This window comes from Apostichopus japonicus, chromosome 18 (genome assembly GCF_037975245.1).
Source record: "Apostichopus japonicus isolate 1M-3 chromosome 18, ASM3797524v1, whole genome shotgun sequence".
Taxonomy (NCBI): domain Eukaryota; kingdom Metazoa; phylum Echinodermata; class Holothuroidea; order Aspidochirotida; family Stichopodidae; genus Apostichopus; species Apostichopus japonicus.
The window spans coordinates 17,800,993-17,816,282 of record NC_092578.1 but is presented as its reverse complement, the minus strand read 5'-3'; the positions used below and the strand labels follow the sequence as shown (position 1 = coordinate 17,816,282).

Sequence of the window (15,290 nt, the reverse complement as noted above, 5' to 3'; positions counted from 1 at the left end):
TATTTAACTGTCAAACAATCTCTCTACTTCTGGATGTCATTTCCTGGAACCCGTAGATGATAGCGTTATCGTGTAGTCTCATATTAAAACATTGGAAAGCGAGAGAGATACCCTGCTATATACTTCCTTATTATCACGTGTGCGTGTTTGTATTATATTGAACATCCAGGTGTACCCCAAAAGAAAATATTATGAGACAAACAGCAGAGTTATAAGATATGAAAGATATGTTATTTTTTTAATACTTTTATACATAAATTTGATCGCTATTTAACTGTCAAACAATCTCTCTACTTCTGGATGTCATTTCCTGGAACCCGTAGATGATAGCGTTATCGTGTAGTCTCATATTAAAAGATTGGAAAGCGAGAGAGATACCCTGCTATATACTTCCTTATTATCACGTGTGCGTGTTTGTATTATATTGAACATCCAGGTGTACCCCAAAAGAAAATATTATGAGACAAACAGCAGAGTTATGAGATATGAAAGATATGTTATTTTTTTAATACTTTTATACATAAATTTGATCGCTATTTAACTGTCAAACAATCTCTCTACTTCTGGATGTCATTTCCTGGAACCCGTGGATGATATAGCGTTATCGTGTAGTCTCATATTAAAAGATTGGAAAGCGAAAGAGATACCCTGCTATATACTTCCTTATTATCACGTGTGCGTGTTTGTATTATATTGAACATCCAGGTGTACCCCAAAAGAAAATATTATGAGACAAACAGCAGAGTTATAAGATATGAAAGATATGTTATTTTTTTAATACTTTTATACATAAATTTGATCGCTATTTAACTGTCAAACAATCTCTCTACTTCTGGATGTCATTTCCCGGAACCCGTGGATGATATAGCGTTATCTTGCAGTCTCATATTAAAAGATTGGAAAGCGAGAGAGATACCCTGCTATATACTTCCTTATTATCACGTGTGCGTGTTTGTATTATATTGAACATCCAGGTGTACCCCAAAAGAAAATATTAAGAGACAAACAGCAGAGTTATGAGATATGAAAGATATGTTATTTTTTTAATACTTTTATACATAAATTTGGTCGCTATTTAACTGTCAAACAATCTCTCTACTTCTGGATGTCATTTCCCGGAACCCGTGGATGATATAGCGTTATCTTGCAGTCTCATATTAAAAGATTGGAAAGCGAAAGAGATACCCTGCTATATACTTCCTTATTATCACGTGTGCGTGTTTGTATTATATTGAACATCCAGGTGTACCCCAAAAGAAAATATTATGAGACAAACAGCAGAGTTATAAGATATGAAAGATATGTTATTTTTTTAATACTTTTATACATAAATTTGATCGCTATTTAACTGTCAAACAATCTCTCTACTTCTGGATGTCATTTCCTGGAACCCGTAGATGATAGCGTTATCGTGTAGTCTCATATTAAAACATTGGAAAGCGAGAGAGATACCCTGCTATATACTTCCTTATTATCACGTGTGCGTGTTTGTATTATATTGAACATCCAGGTGTACCCCAAAAGAAAATATTATGAGACAAACAGCAGAGTTATAAGATATGAAAGATATGTTATTTTTTTAATACTTTTATACATAAATTTGATCGCTATTTAACTGTCAAACAATCTCTCTACTTCTGGATGTCATTTCCTGGAACCCGTAGATGATAGCGTTATCGTGTAGTCTCATATTAAAAGATTGGAAAGCGAGAGAGATACCCTGCTATATACTTCCTTATTATCACGTGTGCGTGTTTGTATTATATTGAACATCCAGGTGTACCCCAAAAGAAAATATTATGAGACAAACAGCAGAGTTATGAGATATGAAAGATATGTTATTTTTTTAATACTTTTATACATAAATTTGATCGCTATTTAACTGTCAAACAATCTCTCTACTTCTGGATGTCATTTCCTGGAACCCGTGGATGATATAGCGTTATCGTGTAGTCTCATATTAAAAGATTGGAAAGCGAAAGAGATACCCTGCTATATACTTCCTTATTATCACGTGTGCGTGTTTGTATTATATTGAACATCCAGGTGTACTCCAAAAGAAAATATTATGAGACAAACAGCAGAGTTATAAGATATGAAAGATATGTTATTTTTTTAATACTTTTATACATAAATTTGATCGCTATTTAACTGTCAAACAATCTCTCTACTTCTGGATGTCATTTCCCGGAACCCGTGGATGATATAGCGTTATCTTGCAGTCTCATATTAAAAGATTGGAAAGCGAGAGAGATACCCTGCTATATACTTCCTTATTATCACGTGTGCGTGTTTGTATTATATTGAACATCCAGGTGTACCCCAAAAGAAAATATTATGAGACAAACAGCAGAGTTATAAGATATGAAAGATATGTGTGATTTGTTTTACTTTAATACATAAATTTGATCGTTATAAACTGCCAAACAATCTCTCTACTGCTGAATGTCATTTCCTGGAACCCGTGGATGATAGCGTTATCGTGTATAGTCTCATATTAAAACATTGGAAAGCGAGAGAGATACCTTGCTATACTTCCTCATTATCACGTTAGTAAACCATTCACAAATCGAGTCGATTTACTGCAAATGCCTCTTATTCTTTTGCAATTTCCTGTCGAGTTAATACCCTCCCCCCCCCACCCACCGCCCTCTCCCTGCTCAAATAAAGAATTCAGTAGCTAGTGAAATAACACCACATGGAGCTCCCCAGGTATTCTACGTGCTTGTCCCCTCCCTCTATATATTACGTTATTCAAAATAAAATGTTAAGTTTGATTGACTTTTCATATTTACACTCTTTCTCGTAGCATTTTTTTGCCGTTTCGGTATATCGCAAATATCTATAATGTAGTTCACTTTGTAAATGAGTTACCTTTTCATACATATCATCAGTATGACATACTTAATTTTCTATGGCAAAGCCCTTGGTTACGTCCCGCTATATATACAATTTCACATCTGCTTCTCTCTCTCTCTATCTCAATCTTTGTAGCTATATTTGCTTCTTCAATTCTTTGTTGGATGAATGTAACACAAAGTGGAGAAAGCGTCAGAAAATACTTCGTAAAAAAAAAAAAAAAAAAAAAACACTGACACCGTACAATCTGTGTTGCTCTTTCTGTTTTATCCTTGAAATACTTTTTCCTATAGTGAACTCGCTGCGTATCATACACGATGGCGTGTTTTCGTAAAGCATATTACCCAACTTCCTGCACGTCTTCCGAGACGACAGCCCGGTTGGGGGGGGGGGGGGGTATATACATATATATATATATATATATATATATAGGCCTATATATATAGGCCTATATATATATATATGTTTATATATATATATATATATATATATATATATATATATATAGGCCTATTAATAATAACATTATGCAGCTGGCAACAGCACGGTGACAGTTGAACTGACATAGTCATAGTTTTATTTTTCGAAGAATATCTGACATGATAACATTGAGGACAACAGTTACATTACTGTGATCACATCCTTAATAAATTAATTAAGGAATAGGGTCTGTCTAGTAGTAAAACAATAGCTTATAATGAAACATTCATATCGAAGAGTTAGGAACAAGAAATTGAGAAGCAAATTTCAACCAGTCGTATAGAATATATTTCTTTCCCATTCTTCCATATAAGTATTCATACTGCTGCCAGCCACTGGAATATCTCTTTAAGTTGAATATGACACAGCCAAAAGTCAAATGATTTAATATATGAGTCGCCTGACGATGTATGAATGATGTTAGCGCTCTAATGCACACACCGAACTGCTTGAATTAGACTGTCATATCCTTGGAGACAGCAGAGATATGGAGGATAAATTAATGTTCCATAAATATTCATTTGCTTTCATGATTAATGAAGGAAGTTAGCACACGGCTAATCTCTAACCATATATCTTATTGAAAGACAATAGATATGGTGAAATATTAATAGACCCTATAAAATATCCTAACATGAGTTATGGCATTTATAACGAAAGATTGGTATAACTACACTACGAACGTGAGGTTGTTTGTACTTTTTCCCACTTCGGCGTATTCAGGTATTCATGGTATAAACGTTGTTTATATGCAGGGGGTTGTTCTATAACAACTCCCTGGTTTATGTTACCAGGAGTGTCTGAGCGGGTGATGACCGTGGGGAGGTGGGCGGGGTGTGGGAGGGGTGGAAACGTGATCTACAGTATTACAGTCCAGAGTGCCCCTTTCTCATACAATACAAGTTCTCCTTTTGTTAATGGGAAAGTACTCCTTTTCCATGTCTGTAATGGAAAAATTACCCTTTTGTTATTCACAATAGTAATAACAATGCACAGTTTTGTTGGAAAGACCTCAAATACTGGAATTTGGGGTATACTGAGTGAGAATAGGGTCCATCTCTGTCGGGACGTTTTGAGATGATTTTTCGGTTTTCTTCCTGAAATCAAAGCACATGTCCTACTGCCCTCCTTGCCCCCCCCCCCCCACCTTAAGCTTAAGCGCAATGAAGAACTTATGGGGAAATGATTACGGTAACGCTTCTCAATATATATTGTAGATAGGCTTCATAGTTTAAATGAGGCAATCAAATAACGTAGGAGGCAAACGGAGGTAGGTGAGGTTCGAGATTAATAATGAAACACATTCAAGACTTGCTTAATCATATAGTAACCAGCTGTACGCATACCACCACCACTGAACACTTCATTTACATATCATCTGCATAATAAAAGTAAAAGAATCCTTTACACTACTACAATAACATGTTTAAATAATTCGATCACCGGAAATGTGGCTTTAAAACACAACCAGTCATTGCTCATCCAATGGGTTTACCTTACGTGTTTTCTCATTCATGCATGCATTAACCATTATCGTAAAGGTAGTTGTCCAAAGGGTTCCATCAACACTCCACCAAGTGCTATATTTTTAACTGACATTTAAAATTGTCAAGTGTGTTTTCCTCATTTCGAGATCTTTGAAGGCATCGTCCAAAGAGACAATCGGTGAGTTGTTTTTAAGTCTAAAGAGGTCAGCCGCGGATATTGAAAGAAAAGGAAGACCATAATAACTTCGTCTGTTATATATACTACGCTTGATGGGTTTCCTCTTTCCCCAATTGGACACTTTGTAACAGTCATCCAAAAACTTAAAATCGTGAAATATAAAGCGTTAGTTTCGTTACGGTGGTCAAAAATAGAAACTAGTAGCCGGGTTTCTAATTGATTGTGACTCTTATTCTTATTCCTGTTTTTTTTTCTTGAATTGTTTTTAATTTTCGAAAACAGAAACGGTATAATACGCACGACTGTAACACTTTGAAAGGCTGTTATAGGGAATCGACTCATTTCAATATACAAGGAAAGCCTACACTTGAGTTATACATAAACTAGGAATGTGAAGGGATATAAAGGGATGGGTGGGGGAGGGGGTCAAGTAAACCATCATCATTTTATATTGACTTGAACACCTTCGTAGGTGATAAGAGCACTGCGTGATGGATTACTGGAAGGGATTAACTGGAAGGGTTTAACTTTAATCCGACAAATCTGACTAAAGAATAAGTCAGCCATCCGCTTTACAAGCTAATTGTCTCATTCTGTGAGGCGATAAAAAGAAAGAAGTTACAAAAGTGGAGATTCCATCTGCCTCCTGGTCCATTTCAATTTGTCCGTATGATTTTACCTTCGAGCAACTACTTATATAAGCCCATCAACTCTTAAAGTGTTTCATCTAGGCAGTATCCCTGTCTTTTGAGGTAAGATTTCATCTTTGTAGAAAAACCAGGTATGTACGTCCACGTAGTTTAGCGATTGTCAAATAACGAGAGGCCTGACCTCAAGGGAAAACTTTATTTTCAAGACAGCAAAACAGAACCATTAAAAACATCCATCAGATCAAATGGAAAGGGCGTATAGATGTGTCGGGATTTGAAGCTGCATGGGAATTGCTCTGGATTTTCCAAGCATCTAGGTTTGTAGCACTTTCGGAGAATGGACGAAATGTTACATTAACATTTTGTGGGACATTTCCTGTACGATTGAAAATAGTGTGGTAACTCTCCATATATGACACAACGCTTTGAGATGTGTGAATAGTATATTAGCTCTATATATAGACTGCCAAAGTTTTGTGCCAATTATGATCGGAAATAAGTGTAATACTAACAAATTGATCTCTGGTTTTGTACGTTTTGTGAACAAATTATTAACGGCAACCTGTACTGTATCAATGGATCCAAAACACACGTATACGTAAACCAAATACCCACTTCAAATGAAGAGGAATAATAAAATATTAATAGAACTAATAAAACTTTTTTGTGGTTTTTTGTTTCTTACACAATTTCTGTTTCGTCTTTTACTGTTGTCGATAGTTTTACAAATAATAAAACAGTATTGGGTATACCTTCGTGAATGGGAAACGTCTAGAACATAACAGTATAGGCCTAAATAGAAGACCAAGTGCTGATTTCTCGTTAGACATTCATTCCATTCATTCGGGATGTGATGAATTAAAGTTCATATTTATAAAATTTTAGTTCATTAGCAAATGTCCATCTGATTTTGTACTTTCACTTAATTCGTCAAAAGCTGTTTTTTCTTCTTTTTATCGTACAAAGTATAACTTGAGCATCGCTGATTTGTAGCCATGTTAACACTAAGTTTCGAAGGCCTGTGATCTTCTCAGGGAGGACAACCTATCTAGCTTTCATGTTCAGAGTATTTGATGTTTTTCGTAGGACATTATATTCAATTTAATCTTCTTGATTTACCCAGTTATCACATCCACTTGCTTATAATGACTGACTGAGTACGAAATTTCTCTTTGATAAATCCAAGTGTCTCTTCACAATGAAAAAAAAAATCATAGATCCCCTTTGCGCCCCCTCCCTTCAAACCCTCTCAACCCCACCGCCTCAACCCTTTTCCTTGTAGAATTACAGTATACCAAATAAGTCACGCGGTTAAGTCGTAAGCCGATTGTTACAAGTGCACTCAGCGTATTAATCCATGCACCACTTGAACCACCACTCTCAAGTTGAACACACTTTCCTATCTAGGTATATTCCAAATAGAAATAGAGCAAAGCGACGTCCCCCATTGACATGCTCACCTTATTGAGCTCATGCTTATGATATGATCTAGATGGGACTGTCATTCTATTAACATTTCCGCACTTTTTTGAAGTGTTAATATGCAAAACCTTTGATGACATGTTTCGAAGCCATGATCACCCAATAGCCAGTTATAGTTTTCGTCCTGTGATACTATGATAACATCCTCTTTGATATTCTCACCGAGATGGATCTCGGAGAAAAGGAAGAGATGGATAGGACGTGAAAAATTCAGTGACACGTCTATATACGGCTTCGTTTTGGGAATTATATTGAATTGAAACTTGAGACAATGCAAATGCTTTTCATGAAAGAGACTTGAGATCACATTAGAGTCAATAAATTATCCAATTTAAAGCAATCTGGTAGAACTGAGAAGAAGATAAAAAAAACGTCTTCCCTTTTCAAATCATTTCAGTAATTTCTGGCTGAAATTAGGAGTCAAATTATAGGAAATTTGATACAAAAAAAAAAGAGGCGGAAGCTAAAAACGTAAATGTGTTCGTTGACATCTTGTTTTTGTTCTCAAACGTGCTCAACGAAGATAAACAACGTAACATGATCCGAGCAAATCAACATCTCTCTTCTCTCCTTGTTAGAAGAGCTCTTTGTCTGATTGATGGCCACAATTTGGATACCATCCAAAAGAAACTAGTTGGTTTCTTTGTGTTATTAGATATATCTTACCGAATTTACATAGGACGACGAATGCTACATATATAAGGTATTATAACGTCACAACAAGAATTAACCATTACAAACTCGGTGCGTAATATTACTGCACTGCCATATAGTTATAATTAAAGTTTTCCAAAGGGTTTAGGACCTTCAGGGTTCGGAAGCCTAACTTATTTGAAACCATCTCCATTCTTTGATGATGGATGATGGTGAATCTTTTTGAGTTTTGAGCAATATCATCCGAGAATTGTGAGACGATATATTATGACATTCCTTCTGCCCTACATAGATAACTTTATACAACGCGAGATGAATATATCCATCAAAATAACTAAAATTGTGATCCAATCTCGTCATTAATACCGCGTCTTAATTAAAGAAATGGTTCGGTAGAAATGTACTAAGTTTACATAAGAATATTCCAACATCAAAGTAAGACACGGTGGGCTTGAAGTTGAAATACAGCAAGCTTAATGGGATACATAACATCGATCAAGTCTGCAAACCCTGTTTCGTCATGAACCTGGTTATGATGGGGGGAAAATACAATATACTTCAGCCGATTCACACAGAGATTACAGTAACTACTGAAAATCTAAAGTTTTGTACCACAGTAAAATACTGGATCGTGTTGACAAATCTGATAAATCGATAGCATGTGCTATTAAGTTTACAGTAAGAACTGAGGATATTTGTAATTCCAACAAATCCCGAACAACTGGATTTGTTGGAATTACACATATCCTCAGTTCTTACTGTAATCCTAATAGCACATGCTACCGAATTATAGCACGATCCAGTTTTTACTGTGGTACATAAGATTTACAGTAGTAACTGTGTTCTCTATGTGTATCGGGTATATACTTTCATCTTATAATATTACACGTGCATGCAAATTGTGCTTTTTCTATATGTCAAGGTTCATCCAAAATGCAATAAACTCCTTTAAAGTGAAATCATGAGACGAAATGCTACACACCTTTGGAAACCTCATCTTGTGAAGATCATTGTCGCTGATATACTGGTTTTTGTTTTAAAACGGAAGGAATAGGCCTCCACGAAATCAAATTAATGAAGAGTATACGTGTTCAAATATCATTCTTTGATTATTTCGACAAGTGAAATCTATGGAGGAAAAAAAACATAAAAAGGAGAGAATTTGTTGTTCTGTTGTCAAATTAATTATCGTTATTATAGTTACGAATTTTGTATTTATGGATGGCCAAAGGGGTTAGGTTACTGGCAAGTGTCAACTATAGTCAGCAATGAAACATGCCCTGTTGACTATTAAAACAATTTATCACGTTTTTTTTTATTAAAAAGCAAACCGCAAATGTAGCTAAAGAAAACAAAGTCAGTATTCTGATAAAAAAGGAAAGATTTGACCGTCTGTGACGGTTGTTTTATTTTTCAAGTTTATAGTACAACTGCCCAAGTTATTTTTGTCAGTAGATGAGAGTACTTTGTAGTATGTTATGATCTGTCTTATACCAGGGGTTGAACCTGGCGAAATGACGGGGGCTTGAGTCCCCCCCCCCACTGCCAAATAGAATATTACCCCCCCCCCATTCTAGTGAACAGTATATCAATATACAACATGTTGTACAGTAAAATCAGGGATACCAGTTGAAAATTCTTCAACATTGTAAAGAAAAATGCAAAATATAGCACCATTTCATATCGAAGCACGGTCCATTATTTCCCCTTTGACCCCTCGCAAAGACGTCATGACATGTTAAGTCCTCCCCCCGAGTACAAAACATGGTGGTTGCGGCTATTTAATCATAAAGGACCTCGATTTGAGGACGGTAATCTACTAGGCTATATGCACTAGGTACACGTTTGTTTTTGTGCTACTTTTTCTGTAAAAATTGACTTGATCATAATCACCCGTTGAAGTGACAAGAGCAAGGAAGTATTTTTGTGTGTGTGTGGCTACCTCTCAATCGTAACGTGGCTTAATATTGGAGCAAATGCAGGTCTGTGCAAACTGTAGATGCTTTTGACTGATAAAGATGCGTCTGTCAACGGTCTCTGTGCAGTGTTAAAGCGTAAAAGATCGTATCTCGACCTGTGATTCGGCACAAAGCTTCAACCGAAGTCAAATCAAAGCTAATTTCCCCGAAGGATTGAATAAACATGAATGCTAATGTAAACTCGCTATTACGAATCTCTTTTAATCTTCCTTAGATATAACAACGGATGAAAATGAGATGTTTAAGAAATTATTTATCGAAAAACGTAACATTAGTTTTCATATTTTGTCATCAATATTAATATCTCCTTTTGGTACTAAGTGAATAGGATAACATTAATGTTACATGCTGTTAGCTGGTGATGTATTTAGAAAATTAAGCAGTCCGTTGAAAAACTTTTAGATATTTCAGGGATTATTTTATTTTCTATTTATTTTTTGGCGTGGTAACGTCTTGTCTGAAACAGAGACTCCAGGCAGGGATGTACTGACTAAAACCTTGATTTAATTCACCTGATATTAAATATTTTTTTACAAACATTCACTGAATTATATCAAAATTGTTTTTCTTTTCTTTGTGTTTTTAACTGAAATCAATTTAAAAAGATACAATACACTATTTATCCTCAACGATTTATCTAACCATGAAATGTTTCAACCAAGAACGTCCAAAAATCGTGATTTTCCAATGAAATAAGACTATTACCAGAATAGGCTTCTAAATTTCTCGAAATGGTAGATTTGAGAAGAAGGAGGTGATGGGGCAATGACCAATAGGAAGGTGAAGGGGACACAGCCTGCTAAAATATTACGGTACCAGTTTTTAGGCTATGTAGATGGGAACTTGGGTGCAATAGTAGAGTCGAGACATGTAAGTATCGTCGCTTGTAAAAACATATAACTAGGAACGTTTGGAGTATGAAGTGCATTGACAGTAAAAACCAGGGACTTATCTAGCAGAACAACTTAAATGCCAAAATAATAAGAGAATAAGTGATACAACAAAAAAATTAATGTCCAAATCGCTTTCTAACAGCATTTTGTATTGTATCACTAGACTGCATGGTTCAACCATGGCAACTAAGACTATGAAAGCCATATATTATTCATTCTATGCAATAAAACGTGTATATAAGTATACTAGATAGCATCTCCGCGTGGAATCCGGTAGTCGCATAAAGGCTAGTTATGTCTCCGTTTGAAGAATTTTAATATAGCCTACTGGGCATACTAGGTTACCTTAATGTCAGATAATTTATTTTATAATAATAATCATCAAGAGATATTAAATTATTATTATTATTATCATATTATGATAATTATTATTATTTTTCTCTTTGTTGCCTTATTCTGATGAGCTGCATTTGCTATTTCATATCTCCAGAATACACATATTGCGTATGAATGTTTCATGCTGGTATAATATCCTACCGGGAGAGTGGGGCATAAACGTTATCTCAGCAAAATCATATACGTGCGTTTTGTCACGCAAGTGCATTACAATATCTATGCCACTTTGAAAAGGTGAACAGATAAATCTTTCGTTTGTTGTAAGAAATTTCAGTTTTTCCCTAAATTTTAGGTTCACATCAGGACAGGGAAAGTGTTGTGGGTTATACTGACCATTTGAATAACCTTTCGTTATATTAAGTTATATTAAGTAAGTAAAATTCAACTAAATTAAAGGGGGAGCTTCCTCCTTTCTAAATGATAGGAAATATTCTTTATTGTTTATAAATCTAAAGTAATAAAAAAAAAAACATTTACGTATATATTTCATTTTAAGACATTAGTATAAAACATCACGAGTTGCAAGTCCTCTTGGTAATATAAGCGTAAGTATGAGTACACACATATCATCAGTATTGACCTCAAATTTACTAAGAATTGCTATAAGTTCACAGAAACTACTCTCCTTAAAGCTCTGGTTCACAGATATTGCGGACTATCACAAATAGAGGAATAAGTATCGCATAGTGAATAAACTACCGTTAGTGTGCCAATAAAGTGCTTGCTGGAGTTTGAGCATGGGTGACCAGTATCTATACTTCTAGCATTTGGGGGGGGGGGGGGTTACTCATGACATTAATGTCACGATCATGTAAGTATTATACCGGATTTGCGACATGTCCCCCTCCCCCGCCAGTACGGGTGCGAGTACTAATCTAGAAAAGCGAATTACAATTACAGTAAATTTTGCAAGAATAACGAGTTAGAATAACACGTTTTTAAGGTTTTTTTGTTTGTGAGATGAAAATAACAATTCAGTGTTACAATCGTCTTTGTTTTTTGTAAATCATTATTGCTTGTTCTTTTTCTCTATTGTTGTATTGTATTAATCTGTATTGTTTAACTGTTTAAAAGGGACTGCTCGTACAAGCTAATGCTTTTTCAGTCCTCCTCCACCACCTTGTTTTATCTTGACTCTGTACTACTCCTCTTTTATCGTTGAGGAAATATATTCAAACTCAAAACTCAAACAATCCTTAAGTTTCCCTTCAAGAATGGAGAGCAATATATTTAAAGCAATATACTGTTAGGCGATATATTTACATTAACATGAATCCTCTCGCCTAGACTTTTATTGTGATTACAACTTGCGAGATTTCTATCCTTGCATGGAGTAGACTAAATATTTGGGTTTGGCAAATAAATTACAATCAATACAAGACTGTATGAGCCTCTCGGGGAACTGTGCGTTCTAATTTATTGAAACCATGCATATTGAGGATGAAGCTAGAATTTGATATTTACGACTCAGTTTTGCAAATTGGAATTATTGGGATGAGGGAACTGTCCAGAAGTTTGATTGACATAGATTGGAATTTGAATCATTTATGAAGATTCAATTAAGGACAATATTGACAATTTCAAAAAAAAAGAACAGTTTTCAATTGTTATTTTATTGTGTGATAAGTTTTTTAATTAGTCGGTACACAAAAGCCAACATACACGTACAAAAAAGAAATGGATTATTTTTTTGCATTTTGATAATTATTGGATATATTTTATACGTGTATTTTGCTAATTTTTCATGTTTCGTTATTTAACGGATGAAGTTAACAAGTCGAAAATCATTTAGACAATCGTATGAAACTAATACAGAACGTTAATTTGCATACAAGCAAAAAGAACCGCTTGCGTGCTATAGGGGTATGTCATTTTACTTAACAGACTTGAAGTTCGAGTACACCAGGATGAGTACGAGTACTAATAAAACTTTCTTTGGTGTGAGTGCGAGCACGGCTACAAGGTACTACGCAGGTACTACGCAAGTACTAGGCAGGTACTAGGCAGGTACCACGCAGGTACTACGCAGGTACTATACACAGGTACTACGCGGGTACTACGCGGGTGCTACGCGGGTACTACGCAGGTACTACGCGGGTACTAGGCAGGTACTACGCAGGTACCACGCAGGTACTACGCAGGTACTATACACAGGTACTACGCAGGTACTACGCACGAGTACGAGTGCCTAATATTGCACTATAATATCTGTATTAGATTTCCAACACACTCCGAGTACCAATGTGAGTACAAATTCAAAAAGGCGAGTACGACTGCTGTACGGGTAATGATAACCACGCCAGTATGTTGTACAAGTGTATGCATGTATATATGCATTGTATGTATTTTAGATCCCCCTGCAAGCAGGAACTCGCGAAGTAGCCATCATTAATTTATCAAAGCAGCAAGCTGACCGAAGTCAGTCTCTTAGATTCATATTTCACGTCCATAATTATGAATTGTCAATTGTCAACAACTCTGTAACTGGACGACATACATTAATCTTGGAGTGACTCGAACTCGGGACCTTATGATTGAAAGGCACCGGCATTAACCACTGAGCAAACACTCCCCAAAAGTGTGGACGCTCTACAAGTCTGGTTGCTGAGTCACGCTACACATGTCTCATCAGGGAGTTGTTATGGAACAACTCCCTGGTCTTATATAATATCAGTGACTAGATTTTGGCGGATAAGCGTCCTTCGTTTTCTCATATTCATTTTTATAAACGACCCCCCCCCCCTCCCGCCACCCCCCCATATATACTAAAATGATTCCACTTAACTGATAGATATATCCAATCACATGCAGTAATATACAACAATTATTGTGATTTTCTCGAATAACTCAAGTTTAATCTTAGTTGAGAAGGTAAACTCATGTCAATAAAGAAATGACTGTTCTTTGGATCAACCTTATATTAGGGCCTCCGCACTTTAAAAGTGAGTGTTTAATGCAATTTTTTTCTCAATTTGTAGCCAATTTGCAGATGGTTTTCTCTACCCGATACCGAGTATTACTCAGGTTTAGATTTTGATTTAATCGATAAGACACGGTCCTATAGCTTCCTGTAACTTAATGTCTCTCCTGCATGGCTACATATATGCATGTTAATGACCTTTCTTGGTTACAACATTAGCAATAAAAACTTAACGATAGTCAACATAATGAATTTGCATTATGAATTGAAATTTGAATATCATAGCATAGTATAAAACTATTTTTAATCAAATTCGCGGTTACAGAAAGCTGCTTTAAGAACTTTCTTTTCGCGCGTTTTCTTTCCACCGTTATCCCCCAATCTTATTAACCCATCCGCGGGGGACTTGGAAGGGAACAGCCCACTGATGCGTGGAATGAGTTAATTATTATTGTAAATGTTACCGAACCTATACAAATCGAATCGGCATCATGAGTATAAACTAATCTCGCGAAATCCGCAAAAGAAAATTCATGTGCGTGCGTCTTGTACACGAATAGTGCGACGCTTTTCAACTTGCTTGGATTTAAAACAGTGCTTTACATTAAACGTATTTGTTGTCTTGACAATGGTTTTGGTTTAAAATGACGTATCTCCGAGGAGCGTCTTTTTCCATAGTAAAGCTATAGCTTCTAATCTGGGTACATTATAAGCTTATTTTGGGGATTTCTACGATGGTCAGAAAATATCGCTTAGAGCAAATTAACATTTTTAACATGAATAAAAATAACATAAAACGAAAACACCCTACAGTTGTGAATTCACAAAGTTCTTTAAAAATAAAAGAGAGGCTCAAATGTACATTACGTTGAACGTTATCTGTTCATATCTGTTATCTGTTAATAATTTCTAATGGATAGATCAGCGGAGCGATAAATTGACACTTAAACAAAAAACCTTGTAATTAAGTGTTCATTTCGTGAAGGGAAAATCACTGCTTAATGTATATACCTACAGTCTTAGATTTGTAACTTCTGTTCTCGCTTGACTAGTGTTGAGAGGAAAGGAACTAAGTTGTTTGTTTTTTGCTTTGTTAGAGTATAATTCATGGATGAACACACAACGATGTTTTTGTCTTGTCTTTTCTTCACAGATTTCGTCTACGGTAGATACTGCGCGAAGTCTTGCGGTAAGTCGAAACCTCTTGAAAATGTTTATAGTTGGTCAGATTTATCCTGTATTGGTTATTGTTAGCTTTATTCAGTCACGTTAGTTTCTAAATTGAGTAGCCAAGTGTAATATGGGCATGTCG

At 35.6% G+C, this 15,290-nt stretch overlaps 1 protein-coding gene across 2 annotated transcripts in view; it reads left to right on the top strand.

The window, feature by feature from the left end:
- LOC139958645 (corticotropin-releasing factor receptor 2-like) overlaps nt 1-15,290 on the top strand; it is a 178,802-nt gene that overhangs the window by 28,161 nt on the left and 135,351 nt on the right. For both annotated transcript variants that reach the window (XM_071955873.1, XM_071955874.1), the window contains exon 3: nt 15,132-15,167. In XM_071955873.1, the coding sequence (XP_071811974.1) occupies nt 15,132-15,167 (36 nt within the window). The remainder of the gene's footprint in view (nt 1-15,131; nt 15,168-15,290) is intronic.